The sequence below is a fragment of the Haemaphysalis longicornis genome, unplaced genomic scaffold (assembly GCF_048455015.1).
Source record: "Haemaphysalis longicornis isolate Haplotype H1 unplaced genomic scaffold, Haemaphysalis longicornis Haplotype H1 scaffold_759, whole genome shotgun sequence".
Lineage (NCBI taxonomy): Eukaryota > Metazoa > Arthropoda > Arachnida > Ixodida > Ixodidae > Haemaphysalis > Haemaphysalis longicornis.
In genome coordinates, this window is record NW_027526435.1 from 3,069 (window position 1) to 22,892 (window position 19,824).

General features: G+C 46.6%; 1 protein-coding gene across 1 annotated transcript; it reads right to left on the reverse strand.

Annotated features, from left to right (window-relative positions):
• Positions 1–13,247: 13,247 nt before the first annotated feature.
• Positions 13,248–14,380, reverse strand: LOC144148078 (uncharacterized). The gene is made up of 2 exons (XM_077679672.1): positions 14,007–14,380; positions 13,248–13,941 (listed from the first exon to the last, which is right to left on the reverse strand). The coding sequence occupies exons 1-2, from the start codon at positions 14,094–14,096 to the stop codon at positions 13,252–13,254; spliced, it is 780 nt and encodes a 259-aa protein (XP_077535798.1). The 5' UTR covers positions 14,097–14,380; the 3' UTR covers positions 13,248–13,251.
• Positions 14,381–19,824: the final 5,444 nt, after the last annotated feature.

The following is a 19,824-nucleotide window of genomic DNA, read 5'->3' on the forward strand; positions in this document are numbered from 1 at the left end:
TCCTTTTACAACCCCTACCTTAACTCACAAGAGTTAGGTAGGCTTGTCAATGGCTACCCTTCTTATTTGCTCTCTTATTTTCTGGCCTGCTTCGAGTTCCCAGGGCAACTTAATTTCTCGTAACGCCCTTCTTGAACAAAATACCCTAAAGGCATTAGCACATCTACCGGCAAACCACTCTGGTTTTGAATGAAGATCTTTGCCACTCTCTCCCCTTCCATTCCCTGCCTGCCAGCACAGTACTGCCTTTTTTGTGGGCATAAAAGCTCCGCAAGGAGGTCAAAATCTGATAAATATTCCCAAAACGAGCTTCACAAGAACCTTGGAGTGGGCTATTTGGTGCATTATTTCAAGCGTTAAGGAAGTTTTCACAGAAAAAGGCCAGGACAAAGCAGCAGAAATGAACAAAGCCAATGAGTGGCACCCTTAGTGGTGGAAAAAGTTCCTCTGGCGTGTTTCCAAGGAGTAAAGGACAAAATAAGAACAAGCAGAAGAGCAGAAAAATGCTCACATAACTATCAGCCAGTCCTGAAGCAGGTACGTGCAATATCTACATCTTCACTTTCATCCCCCTGGTCATTCCTTCGTGTCATAAGCTACCATAAGGAGTAGAAGTTGCCCATTGGTACAGATTTCTCACCAGATAGCCCAGACACCTTTGCATGCCGGTGACCATTGAACACTAAATGGCTGTAACACATTGCTCACTCGTAGGAGGCCACACTGGAAGGGCCTGCTCAAGATACCACAAGTGAAGACGCAGGGGCAAGTGTACCCACATGAAGACTGGCTAACAGTTGCAAACATTTGTCCTGTCCACTCTTTATCCTGTTTTTTGTCTTCTATCACACCTAATATCACACCTCATGTTTTGTTTGGACACTGATGGCTCGTTTGTCCAAAAATAAATAATGCTGGCATTTCTTTTGCCCCGTTTTCTTTCTTTTTAAAAAGCCCATCACAAAGTGTGACAAGTGAGCCCAGGTAGCCACACCACAGCTGAGCGTTTCCATGCAGCGCTGCCACCTGAATACTCCTACCAGAAAGGTATTCTAAATTTCCCCGCAAGCCATCGGCATATCCGATTGCACTGATGACCCGACTTTCACAACTGGGTGCTGTGGCAGCATGTAGAAAACCAAAGCTTAAAAGGGGACCAGTTGGTTTTTAACTTGAAATACTGCTGGCACTAAGCTGACATAGATGATGAAAGTAGACAGGGAACGATTGAAGTACACACTACCAACCAGTCCTTAGAAATGACAGAGCTTATGACGATTTCTTCTCTTGGCAACACTGAAAACCGCCATGACAGTGCTTGCCGTGTGTGCGCATGCAATCGCATCTCGCAGGGAAAGAGGGAGGGTGAAGCGCACGTCGTCTGAGCCGCTACCACCCGATTCTTGGCCCAAGGTGCCAACAGATGTGAATAATCACAGTGACATTGTCTGGTGATGCCCTACTTACCCGCATATCACCACCAGAAAATGGAGCTGCAGATGCCTGTGAGCGCAGTGACACAGGTGCAACCACACCTTGCCCCATAGGCAGAGTAATTCAGTACAAAAGCCAAATAATGCTTCTGAAGCCATTGTGAGCGATGACGCACCTGCTGACTGAGATACGACAGTAGCATAGCGGTGGGAGCATTGTCGGCTGAGAGACTAACGACATCTATCAGCAAGTGGCCGAGCGGCCGAAGGGGAAGGCGCTTGCAGAGAGCTGAGCGATCTGTTGCCAATACCAAAAAACGGCGGCTGGCAATCAGCTGATCTGTGGCGACGATTTCACCCGTGCCTTCGACAGGTAGGCTGTAGGACGCTGCGCGAAACAGTACTCGACGTTGAGGCAATGTTTTTGAGCTCGGTGGGACACAATATTACTGCTCCTGATGCTACCTGCACAAACGCTGCGCACCGCCCAGGCATACGTCGCCGCCCTAGCAGCGGGGCACGCAGGCTCCGGCATGGCGGCGCACACACGACTGCCGGCATGCACGCCACGCCAGTGAATACAACCTATATGTACTCGTTGGCAAACCAAGTTACAGTATTTCTGTATCAAAAGAAAAATGTTGTACTTTGAACGTTTTGGAAGGATTTAATGCATAAATTTTTTTTTCGTGCGTCTCGATTTCATGCCTTTCTACCACAGTTGAAACATACTGGTTGGATAATTGCCCTACAACAAGTTGTTTAACATGGGGAGAAGTTGACAATGCCATGTTTGCACATTGCGATTGCTACAACCGATATTGTAGTTGACCCTGAAGAGCACTTAAAACTGACCAGAAAGCGAATGCACACAATAGACAGACTCTGCAAACAGAACACACCAACCTCTCTTTATTGTGAACCCTGAACTTGCAGTCCTGAACCTTGCTTCGGCCCCCAACCAAAAAAAAAAAAAAGTTCAAACCATGCTGTCTGACAAACAGTGTTGCCATAACTTTCCCACAATACCTGAGTCAGTTTTTATATGAGCCTTTCATGTAAATTTACAAAAATAAATGGGAGATGTAAAAATAGCTTCAGTGAAAAACAAGAAATTAAATAAGATGAGCAACAACTACTTTGAGCTCCTAGCTCCCCCTCCCCTCTCCCCAAGGTTGAAAACTGAGATCTTCAAAATCTATTCCATAGATTAAAAAATGAATGCCCAAGAGGGATGGCAACATGAAGATGCAGTTGCACCCATGGCACAACTGCTTGCTAGCGGCACCTCCACCTGAAAGAGGAGCACAGAGATGGTGTTAGACTCGCCACACAGATTGTAAAAAGTTGCACTGGAATGATCTCGCATTTCAGGCGAAGGAAAAATACAACACCACCAGAATGCACCAGATTTCGGAGCATGTTATGCAACCCCAGGTGGAATTTGTAGCTCAGGACTGTGTTGCACTTCATAACCCATGCGTAACTGCGCGGTTATAATAAAAGTGGCCCAGAAGGGAACTGAAATGTAGGCACAGGGGTGTCAACGCATATGCATTCATTGCCCAGTACCTTAAAGGAGTACTGACATGAAAATTCCATGTTCCACTTTTATTGCTTTTATCGATGCTTAATGGTCTCGCGAACCCGAAACAGCACTTTAAATACTTCAGCGCACGATAATTAATTGCATTGAACGGCCTGAAAATCGTGTTTCAAATTCCCGCACTTTCATCCCGAAAGGCGCATATGACAGAATCCCGGCATGACCTCACCGCTTTGTGCGGACGTCAAAACACTGGGGAGGCCAGTAGGGGCGGTGTTTCGACCGCGCCGCCGCCGGAGCTGAACGGCCGATCTGCCTGAAGGTGCTAGGCCTACCATTGCGGCAGAAATTCGATGACCGCTTTCAATAAAAGTCCTGATGGCGACTTCTATTGCGATTCCGGGCTATATTATCGCTTCCTTTTCCGTGTGTGGAAATTTATTTTGCCAACAGTGCCTTTCTGGGCAGCGGTTATGCCTCTAGCTTTGGCTACATGCACCCGTTTGTGAATGTGCCAGCGCCCGCTCGGCGCTCGCGGGGCCGCGCATGTGGAGCCACGTCATGAGTTTTTGACGAGAGCTGTCGCGTCACTTCTTTTGGCTTTCACGGGATGATGTCACGCTGATGTCCATTTGCTGAGTGCTGCTCCGTGCGCTGCTCTGTCGGTGCAATAAATGAGATCCAATTAAAGTATGTTCTTCGCATCACAGGCCGCTCATATTTCAGCCAGGGTATTCTGTTGAGTAAAGGAAGTGAACTGTGCAATAATATTAACGCCGAAAATTGGTGTCAGTACTCCTTCAACATGACCAGTGTAATGCTTTTGTATCAGCACAAAAATGTACAATTGTAAAAGTTCAAGCACTTAATCATTAGAAAAGTGTAAACGTAAACAAAACGAAGTCGCCCAATTTGGTTACTGACAGTCAAATCTGAAAACCATCGTCCGTAGCAGGCCACAAAAAAATATACCAGGGATGGGCGAATGGTGAATTTGAAGTTCGAAGCGAATAGTAATTTCGTCGCATAATTTCGAATCGAATAGTTCGAACAGTACACCTTTACAGATTACACTGAAAAATGAGCAAATTGCGACCCGCCTACGAGTTAGAACCCACGTAGGCACATCATTTTGTGAAGCTTATTAGCAGTTGAGTATTCACTCAGAAATTAAATTGACAGCTTTCCTTTACTGTATTCACAAGTTTTCGGGAAGAAATACTAGTTGCTCCACATGCTCTGGGAGAAGCAGCTCCCACCGGCTGCTGACAACATTTCCTGTTGTCAAGAACGTCCTCTCACTCCTCGCCTGCGTGGAAGGAATGGAAAGGTACTTCCGGGCCAGCCTGGCCAGCGCAGGGTAAAGCCGGATGCCATAGTTCGCCCACCACTCCAGAGGGTTTTCAGACCGTGGGAGCACAGGGGCGCCCAAAGTAGTTTGTCACTTGTTTGTCACAGCTCACGCAGTGAGCTGCCGTATTTACTATATTCTAATTGAATAAACTCTAGCACAAACTAAAAGAAAAAAAAATGTAAATATTAAAGTTATGGGTCTACTTAGATTAGGAGATTTATATTCAAGTGCAATTAGTAGCCACCAAAATATAAAAGTGACACACAGTCGGCTCCAGATTATTTAACGCCACCTATAAGCCCCGCTAAAAAGAGAGAGAGAGAGAGAGAGAGAGAGAGAGAGAGAGAGAGAGAGAGAGAGAGAGAGAGAGAGAGAGAGAGAGAGAGAGAGAGAGAGAGAGAGAGAGAGAGAGAGAGAGAGAGAGAGAGAGAGAGAGAGAGAGAGAGTATTGTAGCCAAAAGTATCTGTGGCCTGGCCAACCACAGCACAAGTTACAGGCCGCCATTTTTAAGTAAAGTGCACTGGCTTGGTGCCGCTATGTTGGCAGCGGTGTCATTTCAGTGCCGCCTTTGAACGGAAAGTGCGATGGCGGCCGAGAGCTCGTCGAACCTCTAGGCAAGGCAACAACTTGGCTCTGATAGAAATGTCCACGTTGGCGGGGTTTCGCGACAAGCCTGGCATGACATCTCAAGGGATGACATCTCGGAAGGCTTGACCGAAAAGCTTGGCTTTGGCTGCCTATTCGGGAGCACCAAATAACAAATAGAGAGCAATTCGATCGCATATTCAACAATACCGAATATTCGCCCATCCCTAAAATATTCATTTAAAAACAAAATTATTCAACAAAACCTGCAAAGATCTACCGTAACTAGCGCCCTCACATGTTTAAAGAAAAAAGGGGGGACAAAAAAAAAAAAAAAAACTGAAAAGGGACTAACCCAATTACAAAGTTGCATTAAATCTAGTGCCCTAAATGCCATTAACTGAAAAAGAGAAACTGGAAATGAACTCACAAAGTCCATCACCCAAAAAAAGAAATGAAAAGATACTGTCTGTGTTGATGTGTTCCTTCAACGCCACTGAAGAAACTCAAGGTTGGTGAAATAAAGAAACAGAGTAAGAATGCTTACGCATTAGTATACAGTTTTCAGAATTTCTGTAGTGTTTTCGTTCAGAGGACTTTTTTTTTTAATTCAATAACTGTATGACATTGGTTCTTGTATTCCACAGGGTTGTGCCACAGGTGCTGCAAGGCGAGCCAGCAATTAGAGTAAAAGAAGTACTAGGCGGCAGACGAGAGCAGTGTAGAGTGTGGGCTCTGTTTCCTGTTGGAATTCTCTCTTTCTCCTGATGCATTAATAATTACTCTGTGTGCAGTTTTCGTCCACATTTATTGTTTTTTTTTTTTTTCAAGTGTGTGCGTGTCCTCATAGTTCATTTAACCACGGCGAGACTAGAGGGGCATGCGGTCGTTCCTTCATATGGCCTTTGCTATCTATTCGAACAGAGTGGGAACGCTTCTCTATGGGTAACCTGACTGTTCTCCACATGAGGGCGCAGTCACCCACTGGAGTTCTAGGGGCTTTAGCTGCATCTTGCTGCTGCTGTTCTGATGATAGTTTTGTTGCGTCGTGTGTTCCTTGGGTAGTGCACCATTCGCACAGTAGGGACGCTGCTAGCCAGATATGTTGTGACTGGTCTACCTGTGTACATATTTACTCATTGCTGCTGTATTCTGAGGGACGTGTTTTGCACTGCGAAGATGTGAACCTGTTGCCGGAGGCCGATCAATGCAGCAGCGCACTGTACGCACAGTCAAATAGGGTGCAAGACATTTCCTTTCATCAATTCCCAAGTGGGATAGAACTGGTCATTAAGTGGCTGAGGAACATTTGAAGACTAAATTCGATTCTTAACGACAAATTGGCGTCACCGTCGTTTGCAGCCAGCATCTCATCTCCAGTGACTATATTCCCGAGTGCCGAATCAGGAAACTTCTACCTGGTGTTGTGCCAACCATTATTGAAGGGTACCCAAGTTACCTTGTGCCGAGTACGAGAGAGAGAATAAACATCAAGGAGCTCCAAAACTAAACAAATGAAACACAGAGCCAGAAAGTGTGGATGGTGTTTCTGAATTGCTGGTCAGCTTTGCTCACAAGAAACTTGCTGTCTGCACTCACAAGACTAATGACGACACCCATCGAGCAAGTATGTATTGTCTAATTTGTGTTGGAAAAAAAAAAAAAAAAAGTCATGTTTTTGACATGCACTGCCATTTACTGTAGCGTTTTCTTACAGAGAAATCAACATAACGTTTGTACTGGAAGTGATTGAGAGCTTGGTTATTGCTCTGTATGTGCTTCACTGCAAAGTAATTGCAATTGCTGACCGCGGCGGCAGCATTTCGCCGTTTTGTTCCTCCCTTAGGTACCCCTCTATCTTAGGCAGCGCGCTCGCCCGCGTATTTTCTCTGCTCGCGTGTCTTTGCGCAGCTTGTCGACACATATTTGTCGCCTTAGTCACATATTCACGCTTATAAAATGCCAAAATGGGCTTATTCACGGCACGAGGGCCAAAAAATCGGCGGTTTCAAGTATGGACCGGCAACCGGTCTGTTGTTAAAAAACCGGTCGGGCCGGTCCAAAACCGGGCAGGTGGAAGCTCTACTTAACCACTGAAACACCGTGGTGGGTATCAGGTCATACCTGAGAGAATTCATAAATTAGGCTACTTTTTCATGTCTTGTATTGACCCATACAGCTAAAGTTCATCTCAGATACAACATAAAAGTCCATTGTACTGCCATTTGCATTTACATATTTAAAAGAAAACTGCATTCACCATATAGGCTGTCAGAATATGTAATTACACCATAATTATACAAATACAAGAAGCCCTAGTGGTTGAGGACACCATATGTGATTAAATTTGCCGCCACATAAAATATATCAATAAAGCCAAAAGCAGCAAGATAGCTTCAGTATGTTCATTTCATGCCACTGAAAAATTTTGCAAACCCTCTCACATCAGCCTTTTATTTTTTCTACAGGTTAGTTACTGAAGGACGCTTGAGGTATTATAAATTTCAGCTTTCTTGAAATCACTACGTATTCCTTTGATTCACAAATCGTGATTCACTTCATATTCACTTTGAAAGCAACACACACCAGGTTTTGTTACGAGAGATTACCAACTCATTTAGACTTGCATTCCACTGCTTGAAAAGGCAACAGGTACTCGGAACCATTTGGCCATTCTCCCTTATGGCGGATAAGGTGGAAAATTGGGCTAGTTGGTATCGAGCATAAGACATGACTATTAGCATAACCAACAAGGATAAGAGGAACAGGCACAGGATGACGCTAGAATGTCAACATCAGACATGCAAACATGTATTCCTACATCACGCGCTCATGTGTGCGCACTATAAACAAGTTACCATTGTGCACATAATCGCACATACTGTGCCAACCTACAGTGCAGAAAGCATTGTTCTGTCTGAGGACGCCAGCAATGGTGTGCTAATGTAGGAATCCACTTCTTTTTAACTGAAAGGGACTATGCTACCTTAGCCCTAGAGACATTCCATAAATGGTACACCCCATCTCTGCTGCCTCGATGCCCTTCGGCGCCTCCCTCACACCCGCCAATCTCCAGCACCTAATTTGGCACTGTCCGAAATTTACGCGTTACAGAACCTTGAATCCTCCTCCAAATGCTTCCTCCTCGTACACTGGAACCCTCCACGCTGACTTTAATTGTGCACTACTCTCTAGAAAGCGGTCTAGTGCGAGCAGTTTATAGGGTTGTGAGCCTGCTCTCCTCACCCCACGCAGCCTCTTCTGCCTTTGTAAGGAGCCAACCAGCTTCAATTTGAACTGTCCATTTTCAAGATGTCCCAAGCTACAAGCACCCAACCTCCTATTCCCGCTTCCCCCACTTGACCTAGCGCCTTCCTGCTGCAATAAAGGCTATCTCTCCCTCTCTCTCTCTCCCTCTAAGTTTCCCTCTCCTTCTGCATTGTGATCCAGCAAAACACAGGTTTTTCCATTGTAATGGCTACAAGAGCATCTCCAGCAATGTTCTGCAAAGAGGCAATGGTCCACCTTTTGGCAGTGTCTGTATAGCCGCTTGGTGCTCCCGCAATCTTATATTAATGCCCCGTCCAGTTTGGCCTACATGGAACCTGCGACATGATGACAGCATCCTGTAAACCACCGCGATTTTGCCCTCAACAAAATCCATGGCGTGGTTCACCTTGTAGGCCTCGTCTTCATTTCGCCCATTTACTGCGGTGCCCATGCCTGCAGGCATGTTTGGAGGAGCAAAAAAATTACGCCCACCTCCCCTCGCGGGAACCCTGTGTAGATGCGATGCATCGTGGGTTTCCCTCGCCGTTTCCGTTGGGTCGATTCTCCCATCACGTGAAACGTGCCATGAACGCGTACGATGCATTTCCGTCTACTACGGGGTTCCCGCATCCCGTGCACGTCGCTTTGCAGCCTCACCCTCGGTGGTGCTAGCAGTTCTGTTATTGGGCTGGCCGGTGCTTGTTGCGGTTGCGCCGACCATCGCGATAGCAGGCTTGTTAGTATCCATTCAAAGCAGCGTTGGACATCGGAGCACCGGCGCTGGAACGACGGAGCGGAGCGGCGCAGGTACCGCGTTGTATACCGCCACATAACGGTGAGGGGAATGAGAGAGAGCAGCGCATGCGCATGCGTTAACCGAGCGCTAGCGCGCGCCGACGCACAGCTGGCATTGCGAGGAGCGAGCGCTAACCCGCAGATAACGCTGCGGTGAGAGCGGCGGAGAGCGCATGCGCAGCTGGCGTGGACAACGACGCCGCCGGATGGATGGAGGGATGCATGCATGCATGGACAAGGCGAGTGAATGAGATGCAGTCGCATCTAAAACGACTGGGATGCTGCATTTTGCAGCAATCTTTTTCAGACAGTGCAAGAGTTGCTGCACATGCGGAATGGGCACTGGGCATGTTAGGGTCTCCATTATGGATGCAACTGTCATTTCAGGATAGCCAGCAAACTTCAAGCGCCCAGGTGCTGGCATGACTTAGCAAGTGCAGCTCACAAAGTACTTTGCTGTACCTCTTTTTACAATTTTTGAGTAAGCTGAATTATACCTCAGGATTGTTTTCTTTGAGTGAGGTCCATTGCCAGCAAATCATATATTTAAGACAATATGCAGATTCAAAAACTGCAAGCAACCCTCATTTGGCATCTCAGAAAGTACTTGAGACCCTCTCCACAAGCTTCAAACACCGCCCTCACTCAAAGAAATCGATCCTCAGCTATATTTTAAATCACTCAAAAATTGTCAAGGGAGGTACAGCAAACAAATACTTGAGAGCTGCACTTGCTATGTCAAGCCAGGATCTTGTTGGGAACAGTGTCCACTGACAAGTTGAATGCTTGAAGTTTGCTGGCCATTCTGAAGTGGTGGTTGTGTCCATAATGAAGACCCTGACAAGGGAGGTGAAAGCTGGCGGTCAGTCACATGGTCAGATGTGAGGAAGACACACAACAGACACATCCAGCACCCATTCTTTATGTGCACCAGCTCTCTCCGTCCAAAAACGGTTGCTGCAAAATGTGGCGTCACAGTCACTTTTGTGACTCCAAACCAGCTTGCATACACTTGCACTTAGTAAATGGGCAGAGTGAAGACGAGGCCTCCAAAGTGAACCACGACACGCAGTTTGTCAAGGGCCAAACTGCGGTGGTTTACGGGTTCCTGTCACCATGTGGCAGGTGCTATGGCAGCTAGGCTGGTGCATTAACATAAGATTGTACAGCACGGAGCGGCAGTACAGGCTGTGGTGGAAGATGAACAATTGCTGAAGATGCTCATGTCACCCCTACTACACAAACACCGGTGTGCTTTGCTGGTTCACAACACAGCAGGAGAAGAAAATCATCAAAGCCCTCCAACTCTTTCGTTACAGTGCCATAGGCCATCGGACACGGAGTTCCAATGACTTCAAACCTCCTGTGAAAACTTGGAAACAGCGCCTTGCAGACAACCATTGCCCTCTGGTGTATTCAATGGCAACTCCTTTTTCAGTTTCGTTGGCTTACATTTCGCGAGTGGAGGCCTCATTGCGAGCGAAATTTGACCCCAAGGTAGCTTGCCAGTTTGGCGGAAGTGGCGTCCACTTCAGGCCATGCTTCACAAAGGCTGGCTACCGTCCCTGGGACTTCGGCAGCTACTGCTGCTGCTGATTTTTCTGACCCCAGCAGCAGTGATTTTTCTGATTTTTCCTGAACCCCCCATGCTTTCAAGGGTCTCTTAAAATTATTATTCCAGTCTTTTAGGTACACTTACCCGCACTGCAGATGGCACGGCCAGTTTTCTTTGTCTGCAAGGAACCAGAATTTGCATTGTGCTACATTAATGTGCTAGGCCAGCACAGGAACTACATTGAAACAGCAGTCTCGCATTCTGGCACCAAGCTGGGTCGAGAGAGAAAAGGGGCACATGCACACTGTACGGAACTTTAAAGAAGAACCCTTTTCATTTTGTGCAACCAAAGCCCGAAAATACATACATAAAAATTAAATTACCCACCGACAAAAGATTTCTGCATCACCGGACATTGCTGCATTTTCGTTAACCCTTTGCGAAACGGCGTGTACAATTGTACATGCGACTTTTAAGAGCATTTTTGTAAGTTACAATCGTTGTCATCCCCACTTGAACCACTCAGCCAGCATTCAAATTTCCCGCTCTACGGCGGTAAATACAAATGCTGGCCGAGTGGTTCAAGTAGGGTTCTACAACACTTACTGAGCAATTCAAGAAGACCTACTTGACACGCCAAATGCTTGGCGCATCAAGTAGGTGTTCTTGGTTTTACGTTTTATATCTAGTTAAAACGTTTGTTTGAACAATGAAAAAAAAAAAAGGCAACATCACAGAGGAGGACATGATAGGGCTAAATGCGTGCCAAAATCAAGTCCTATAAGAGCACTATAAGAACATGCAAGCTGTATTATACCTCGAAATTCCCAAAGAGCCATGATGGCCTGGGACTGTGTACATAATAAGAATGCCCCAGACGTGGACCCCAGGTATTGCTGAAGTTCAAATTTTGTGTTCAGCAATGGCAGCTGATCATTTTTTCAACAATGTTTAGCACTATTGTATTCCTTGCAGCCCATTAAACAACCTGTGTTAAGGCATCCGTTTTTAATTCATTAAGACATTTGTTTTTAATTCACAGACTATTTTAACAAAAACCCCCAAATAGCGAAAACCTTTCAGAACCATGTCAGCTTCGACACCTTTAAAAGCCCACAAAGCTTTCTTAAATGATACTCTGATACTCCTCTGGGAAAACCAATAGCCCACCCACACACACTGCCGGTGCCCCGATTTCAAACAAAATAGAAGATACCCCTCTAGTTTCATAGGTAAGAAAAGGGTTAAAACTAAAAGTGGAACCTTCGAGAAGCAGAAGGTGACACATTAGAGATAAGGCACTGAACGTTTGAAATTAACATCTGGGCATCAAATGCAGCCACTTCCTTGTAGTTTTTGGCACCTGACCCTAAGTTAGCCCATTTAGCACTCTCAGCTGATGTTTCCGTAGTTTAGTTGAGCGTTCGCTCTAAATTTCACGGTATATATATTTTTTTTCTGGGGAGGGGGGGGGGGGGGGGGGATTTCTAACGCATGCTCTTTCACAACAAGCGTGGAAAGTGGAAATATCTGCCGTGTACAAGGGGCAGCTTTGGAGACAGTCTGGAATCTGCATTGCTGATGCAACCGTGCATTTAAGACCTCAGCTGCTAAAGTGCCCCGGTGTCTGAATGACCATGGAAAATGTTGACACGGACGGGAAACAAGCAGAAGAGTAGGTTAACAAGAATGAGCCAGTTATATGTCGTATCCTGACAGTGTGCAGAACTCCAATGACACCCCTTGGACTGAATGGGCTGCAGAGACAAACATCGTCACCATCATGAGCTTATAGCAGGGCAAACGCCACTCCCATTGACTTCATCACCATGCATGTAGAAAATAAATGCGAGACTGCATCATTGGGAAGTCGGCGGCAAGACCGAGCGTTAATCACAGTCCAAACAGCTTTATATGCTGATAACCACAATAGCATTCAAATATTTCGACATTCAACCCACCAAAGGAGGATCCAAGCTCAGATTAATTTTCCCTAGCCCGAGTTAAAATTTTTTATTACGCACCTAATGTTATGGACATACCGCAAAGTTCTCAAAGAATGCCTACCTAAAGTACCGGGATATTAAGCAAAAAATACGGGATGGGCGATCTTTCAGGTCAGGCGCAAAAAACTAAAAGAAGTGGCCGCACTGCCAATAAAAACTGTGGAGATATCAAGAAAAAATCCGAGATGGGCGAACTTTCAGCTCAGGTGCAGAAAGGGCAAATAAGTGACCGCATCGACACATGAACAAATGATTCAAGTTTATTTTGTTCCCTCATTGGCGCTAAAGCCATCGATTTTAGGGGGTGGGTGATGTTTCGGGGGCAGGTGTTCGCTTGGAACCTCCCGGTAGATAGCAATTTGTTCTGCTTTCCCCATTAACCAGAAAAGCAGCTAGCACAACCACGTTTCAGAATGGGAACTGTGCAGAGCTGCAGGCAAAGCGACGACCACCAAACCACACTGGCGGGCTATCAAGTTGCCATTACGCAACATGATTAATTTGTGCTCAATGACAGTCACGCACAACAATGGTGCCTTACAAGCAATGAAAAGGGGTAAATGATAAAGGCATTATAAAAATAAAATAAAATGCTGGGACAACCCAGCCTGGGCTACGTTTGACGAGACCGACAAAAGGCACGCTCTTGCGCGTGTGGTTATGCCCACTTAACCACACAGCTATGAGTTATAGCTTACTCACGCTGTTAGTAGCGCCTTTTCCTCACGCTGTACTCCTGCGTCCTGTGCCCCATTTCTTCCCGACTCCCTCTGGGCGCACCGTAGTCGCGGTAGCTCCTCGGTTCCTGGAACCTCCTGTCAAGCCCAGGAGCGTCGCGGTACCGGCTCTGCATACCAGGCTGGTCTTTACCAGCCCGGAACCCGCGGGCGTCCCTCCCGTGGTAGTCGAACGCCCCGAAGCGGTCACCACTGCGGTCACAGCTGTTGCCTGGAAAGTCTCGGCTGCGTCCATGGTTAAAATGATGGTCCCGCGTCGACATTGGCGCCTGAGACGGCGTTGGCGGCGGTCTAGGAGGCCACTCAGATGGCTTTGGAGGCCACGTCATCCGGGGCACGTAGGCCCGTGCTTCATCGGGGCGGCCTGTCAAGTTTGCCTCGGGCCGGTATGTAGAGCCTTGTGCTTCACTGTAATGTCCAGCCTGCGCTCTCAAGGACCTCATGTAGGCATAGTGGTTATTCATCATATCTATATACGTATTGTCCACAGCAGCATTCGGCCTAGGCTGTATATTCAGCTTTCGGCCGTACAGGTTGACGCCTTCCATGAGCGCCAGGGTGTACCCGACGCTCACTGCATGAGTAAACGTGACGAAGGCAAAATTCTTGTTTTTTCCGGTGTTGTCCTTCGGTATCTTCACATCGTCCAACGGCCCTGCCTGTCAGGCGCGAAAGTGAGGACAATTAGCACAAGTAATGAACAGAGAATCGGACTACTACATACCTGCAGGAACAGCTCGTAGAGAAGGTCCTCGGTCACTCTTGGATGTAGATTACCAACCCACAAAGTCCGGTCGCGACGCTCGTCTTCCATGGTGGACTGGGCTCTGGAACGGAATTAACTATCTCAACTGTCTCTGACTGTCTCAACGCACAAACGCACGTGCTCTCGCGGGTGTACAACTCGGACGCACGAGGCCAGACTCCGATGCTGGCGTAGGCCAACCGAGTTCGGTGCTTTTAATTTCGTTTACACTATTTGCACTTTCGACTGGTTATGCAATGTTTCCTCAAAAGTAACATTTGTCGTCTAAAGAGTTGTCTTCCGAGCTTCCATGATTCCGAGCCATGATCGCAGAACTTGGCGTAGTGACGATGGTGATGACCATGAAAAGAATCCTCAAAACCTAAGTTTTATTACTGCATTATGTTTTCGGAAGAAAATATTTGCAAAATTAACCAATATATTTTGTTTTTCCTGCATCGTTTATTGTTAGAGGCCTCTGTCCCTCTGTTTTGTCTGCACTGGCCACGTAGAGAGGGCAGTAGTGCAGCGAGCAGAAAATTTGAACGCTTGGTGCTTGGTAAAGCGTAAAGCCATTCCACAGGCGCTCTTACGCAAAGTAGCCGAAATATTTGATGTTCCTGGTATTCCATACGAGACAGTGCGGTTCCTAAACCCACTCCCGCGCGCAGCAATCAATCAGTTCGTCTTGCTCCTGGTAGAATGTTCATATCAAGTATGGCTGGCCCGCTGCGCTGTCACTCACTCTGAGCGGCGACCAGGCCTCCATGAAGTACTTGCAAAAGTTCGGAAAGAGGTCTGGTTTCACCTGCAAAGAGAGCAGCGGCGGCTTGGGGCCCAGGGCTTCATCTCCACTTGGTGTTCACCGGCAGTAATTTTCGAGGAGGCTGGGGGAAAAATTTCTGTCACATTCTAATGCTTCTCCTTTTTTGCAGATTGACTTCCCGTAAGTATCGCGTTAGTAATGGTTTTTCCCTTTTTGAACAGAAATGAAGAGACGGCAGACCATCGCCCCCCTATGCCCAGGGGTAAGGGCCGCCACTCAGAACAAAAAAATACTCCCCTTCGGGGGGGGGCTTACCATGAGTGGCGTAGTTGGATGATGATGGTTGGCTGGGTTCTGTAGCCCTGGGGTGCGGCACTCATGTGCCAAACCCTCCACCATCTGACAACGGTAAGCCAGATATGAGAGTATCATGAGTAGTATTAACTCTATGGTATCATGGTATCATACTGGGAAAAGCTATTCTAGAGTAAAGCCAGCAGCATTCCGGAAGGTGGAGTCAGTGGAGTAACATCCACATGAAACGGCTACAAAGAAAACTTTGCAGCTTTCTGGACGAATCGGGGACCAGGGAACCAGGGTAAGGTGCCATTCTAGCCACCTTAACCAGGGTAAACTTTCCTTCAACTGCGAAGTCTAGGTAGCTTCTTTCCGGCGCAGTACGGTGCGGCTAAGCGTAAGTTATTTAAATTTTTTATGTACCTTACATAATTTAGGATATTAATATCCGAGTTTCTCTCTCGAGAGAGAAAAAAACTTTGTCTTGGACTTTTTTGAAAAATGAAAAACTTTATCTTGGACTTTCCTGGGTGATATCTGGTTTCATTCCAGGCAAATTATACGTATGATGACGAAATATTCCACACTTCATAACCATACCAAAGTGATATATCACCCAGGTTGAAAAATTATTTTGTTGCTCGCTGCTTCTTCTAATCGCAAGGGCAACCTGTGAATCGAAGGCGTCCTATAAAACACCGAAAAGGAGTTCGGCGACTACTTTAGTTCACAAACTCCGCCAACGTACCCATTACGCTTGCAGTTAAACGTGCACGAGTAGGGGCAGATCCAGGTGCCAACTCCTTTGCAGGTGCCTACTTACGGTTCCATAATGGTGGTGAGAGGGGGGAGGAGGGTTTAACCAACCAAGGTGGTTTCTTGAGCGAATTAGTTATCCATAACGAAGAAAAAAAGTGCTTTGGGGGACGAGGACACAGCAAGACGAGCACACTACCGTCGTCTTGCTGTGTCCTTGTCCCTCCTAGTGCTTTTTTTTTTTTTTTTGTCAAAATGTCACTTGTTCTCAAATGCACGGCTTGAGAAGGAGCCAATCGTAAAAGATAGCAGAAAGGTTGTGATCATCCCTTACATTCACAACCTCTCCCACCGTCTGGCAAAGATTGGACGCCAGGGGAATGTCAACCTTGTGTTTTCTGCTCCCAACAAATTGCAGACCCCGTGCAAGTGGGTCAATGAAGGCACAAAGAAGGAATAGAAGAATGACAAACTGAGCGAGTTGGTACTTGTTTCGTTGTGGGTTCTTATAACTGGGTTTATTATAAAGTAGGAAAAGATGGCGTATACAAAGCGACTAGTTGCTTCATAAGACACACCTTGATAACTTTCTCTAGAGTTGGGTCCTTGAACTTTGGTATGTCCATACACGCTTTTTCGTCATGTACTCCACATGTGATTTGGTCGCGAATCAAGCTGTCTCTTTGGGCACCAAATCTGCAATCGCGCGCTTTCAGTTTCAAGTCCATCGGGAAACTTGTTCCTCTGGCTGCTGCATGTGGGAATGGAAAACGTAGCGTGAATAGAGTTCGTTGTGCTTCGGTAGGAAGTGTGTTGTTGAATGATGTTGAAAGTCGGTACTCGTGGCGTGCTGTCCTTCCTTCGTCCTTCGTATGTGTGCACTGTAAATTCTTCACATGAATCAACAGGTAACAGGTTCTTAATGGTCGTGATGAGAGGTGAAAATGATGCCAGGGCGTAAAGAGTGCCAGGGGCCCAAAACATGTCCCTTGCGTCAGCAAGAAATGTGAATCTCCTGGCGTATACCAGTCTGGAGTTGCACTTCGTAGGTAACAAGTTTTAAAAATCCAATATCATGAATGTAAGTTAAAAGGCGACCTGGGGGAAAACAGGTTCATCTGCTAAAAATAGTGATAGGTGTTGAGGTGTAGTATATGTGTAAATCTCAGGAAAATGTCGGCATCCAGCGTCCTTGAATTCTGCTCATTTAATTAAGGTGCGGAGGACCGATGGCCGTACTCCACATCTGCCGCAAGCTTTTGGTAGTGTGCCGTTTATTACATATGAATGCGTACCATATGTGTGGCCTACTCTCAGTCTGCATATGCCGTATTTTCCGGTCTATAAGTCGCACCCCCCTCAAAATGAGTTTTTCAACAAAAAAAAAAAAGACGTGTCGCCCTGGTGTATGAGACACACCAGTGTACAAAACACACTTGTTAATCAGGTAAACTCATAGAGGATCAGTCTGGTAGAAAGTGCGGCGAAAGTGCAATACGTTCAGTGCTAGTAGACACGTGCATATACCGTCCAAAGTCTAGACAGAACTAACTTCTCAAAAATGGGTTATTGATACACACAGATAGCATGTACTTACAGACGGCATTTAGGCAAAGCCATCCAAGCCTTCTGCCTCCCACGCGCTAACAAATAATTCATTCATTTTCACCATAGAGCTATGTCTCTTAACGTGCGCTGACATCATGCAGCACACAAGCACCTTTTCGAGTGCGGAACACACGGGGCTGCCACGTACCAGATTTATTCTATACATAAGTTGCACCAGTGGATAAGACGCACCAACAAAAATTTCAGAAAAAAAACACGACTTATACACCAGAAAGTACGGTAGCTATTTCAATAAATGTTTTTCGTTTTTTTGTAGTATATTGACCCAACTGTGGTTTTATTAAATGTAATGGACCTTTTTCCAGTAGCGGTCCGCGCATGTGCGGGCTGCTGCTCCGCCGTTCTTGGCAGGCACCTCCGGCAAAATAAACAAAAGGGCACCCCTCACCTTTCTGCTTGGTGAGTGGCGCTGTCTAGCGTTGCACGCTTTGATTTTTTTCTCTTTTGACAGCTCATAGTGGGTTCATACGTGCACACAAAAAAGTTTTCTGGGAAAGGGGTAAAGACGTTTGAGGCTGACCGCGCTGCGAGCACATGGCTACCAGTGAGGGAGTAACGAAAACGAAAAAAAGTAAAGAAACAAGCGCGTTTAGACCACTGCAGATTAGTTACAGGAAGTGCGCCTGCTACCGTGGCATTCACGTGAAAGGTACAAGTAAGAGGTGGGTGCGGGAGGGACTCCAGGATCAGGATATTTTGTTCACGAGTCCTCGGAAAGCAAGACTTTTTTGGGGGCGTGCCTTACTGCCATATTAAGTTGGCAGTGGCGGCCGCTAGGAGGACCGGTACTGGAAAAAGGTCCATTGTAAAGCGTTTGTTTGCCCCATTCCTGACGCGAGTGTTGCTGGAGTTTCTTCGCAGAAGTGGCTTGATGTCCTGGTATGGGACCTGTGATATGTATGCATCACTGGAGAGTGTGGCCTCACCAGCACACGTATTAGCGATTTCATTTCCCTGAATGCCACTCTGTCCAGGCACCCAGTAAACTGTTATTCGGAGGTTTCCAGAACAGGCCAACTATCGCTTTGATGAGAATACTTAGAACCATGTTTCTACTCGCTGTCCCTGCCTTCGGTGCTGCGACTACGCTCAAAGAGTCTTTGATTTGTCATTTACAGCAAATAAAATTTCATGGGCTTCCGCCATAAAAATACTGGTGTTAATATTCATTGTTTTTATGCTGTTAAAAGCTCGGCGAATGAGCTGTGCATGATACAGCAGAAGCCAATTTCCGGGCATCTGTGTAAAAACAATTGTACGGGTACTTGTCTTGCAAGTAAAAAAAATGTAAAATCATTTTTGTGGGCCCATTGTTTTTGCTAAACTGTTCAAAGGACACATCGCAAGCAATTCAGGGCAGGTCCCACAGGGCAATGAGATCTCCAATATCGGTTCTCAATTTTTGATGCAAAAGCATCGCTAAACAAGGTAGATCGAAAATCCAGTGCCCGGGACAGGAGGTGACCCGCAAAACAGCCAACGGATTAAAGGGTAAAAACTGGTGGAGGAATGCCCAGAGTGACGCCACATATCTCAGGGAAGCCCCTACAGGCAAAGTAATTGAGTAGATTAGATAACTGCATAAGCTTGTGTACACAAAAAGCCAAAGACCATGACAAATTCAATAAAAGGGCTGTTTATATAATCTATAAAACAAGGAAAACTATAATTAGACCTGTTAGGTAAAAAACGTGCCACACACGCATTTCGACGAAGCAGTTCACAGCTGCCTCCATTCAGTCTCTCGTGGTTGTGAGCGTAGAGCAGGAATGAGAAGGCCACAATTTTTTGATTGCCCTACTTCGTTAGGACGACCCGGCACTTCGATGACGGACTCAGACTCAAACACCAGGCTGCTGAGGTGGCTCCTGGTGAATGCAAGTAGCCCCTCTTTTGAATTTGGCTCCTGAAAACATTTTCTTTGTGATCTGGAGGATGAGGTTTTCTGGCAGCAACCATACTGAGCAGCTCTGCTGACGTTCGGCCAACAAAGGCGACTTCAACCTGCAGCAAATTCTCTTCGGCCACAGCAGACGAGTCAGCTCCACGTGAGATCTCAACATTGCTTGATGGCACGGAGCAGCCAACACAGGCTACTCCGTGTTGGCTGCACATTGCAGATGCAACGCGCGATCAGCTTCTGGAGTCTGGCGACGCTGTACACTCAATTCAATGGCACGACATCAGTGTGGCCACACTCAGTGTGCAGCTTGTCAAGCTTAACAGTGCGACAGCATAGTCTCTGAGCACTTCAGTCACTAGAGCTCGAAGCGCCAGCCATCCCGCCGCTGTCCTGGCGAACGAAGCCCATGCCGATGAAGGCGTCGTGCACGGGGTTGCGCCTGGAGA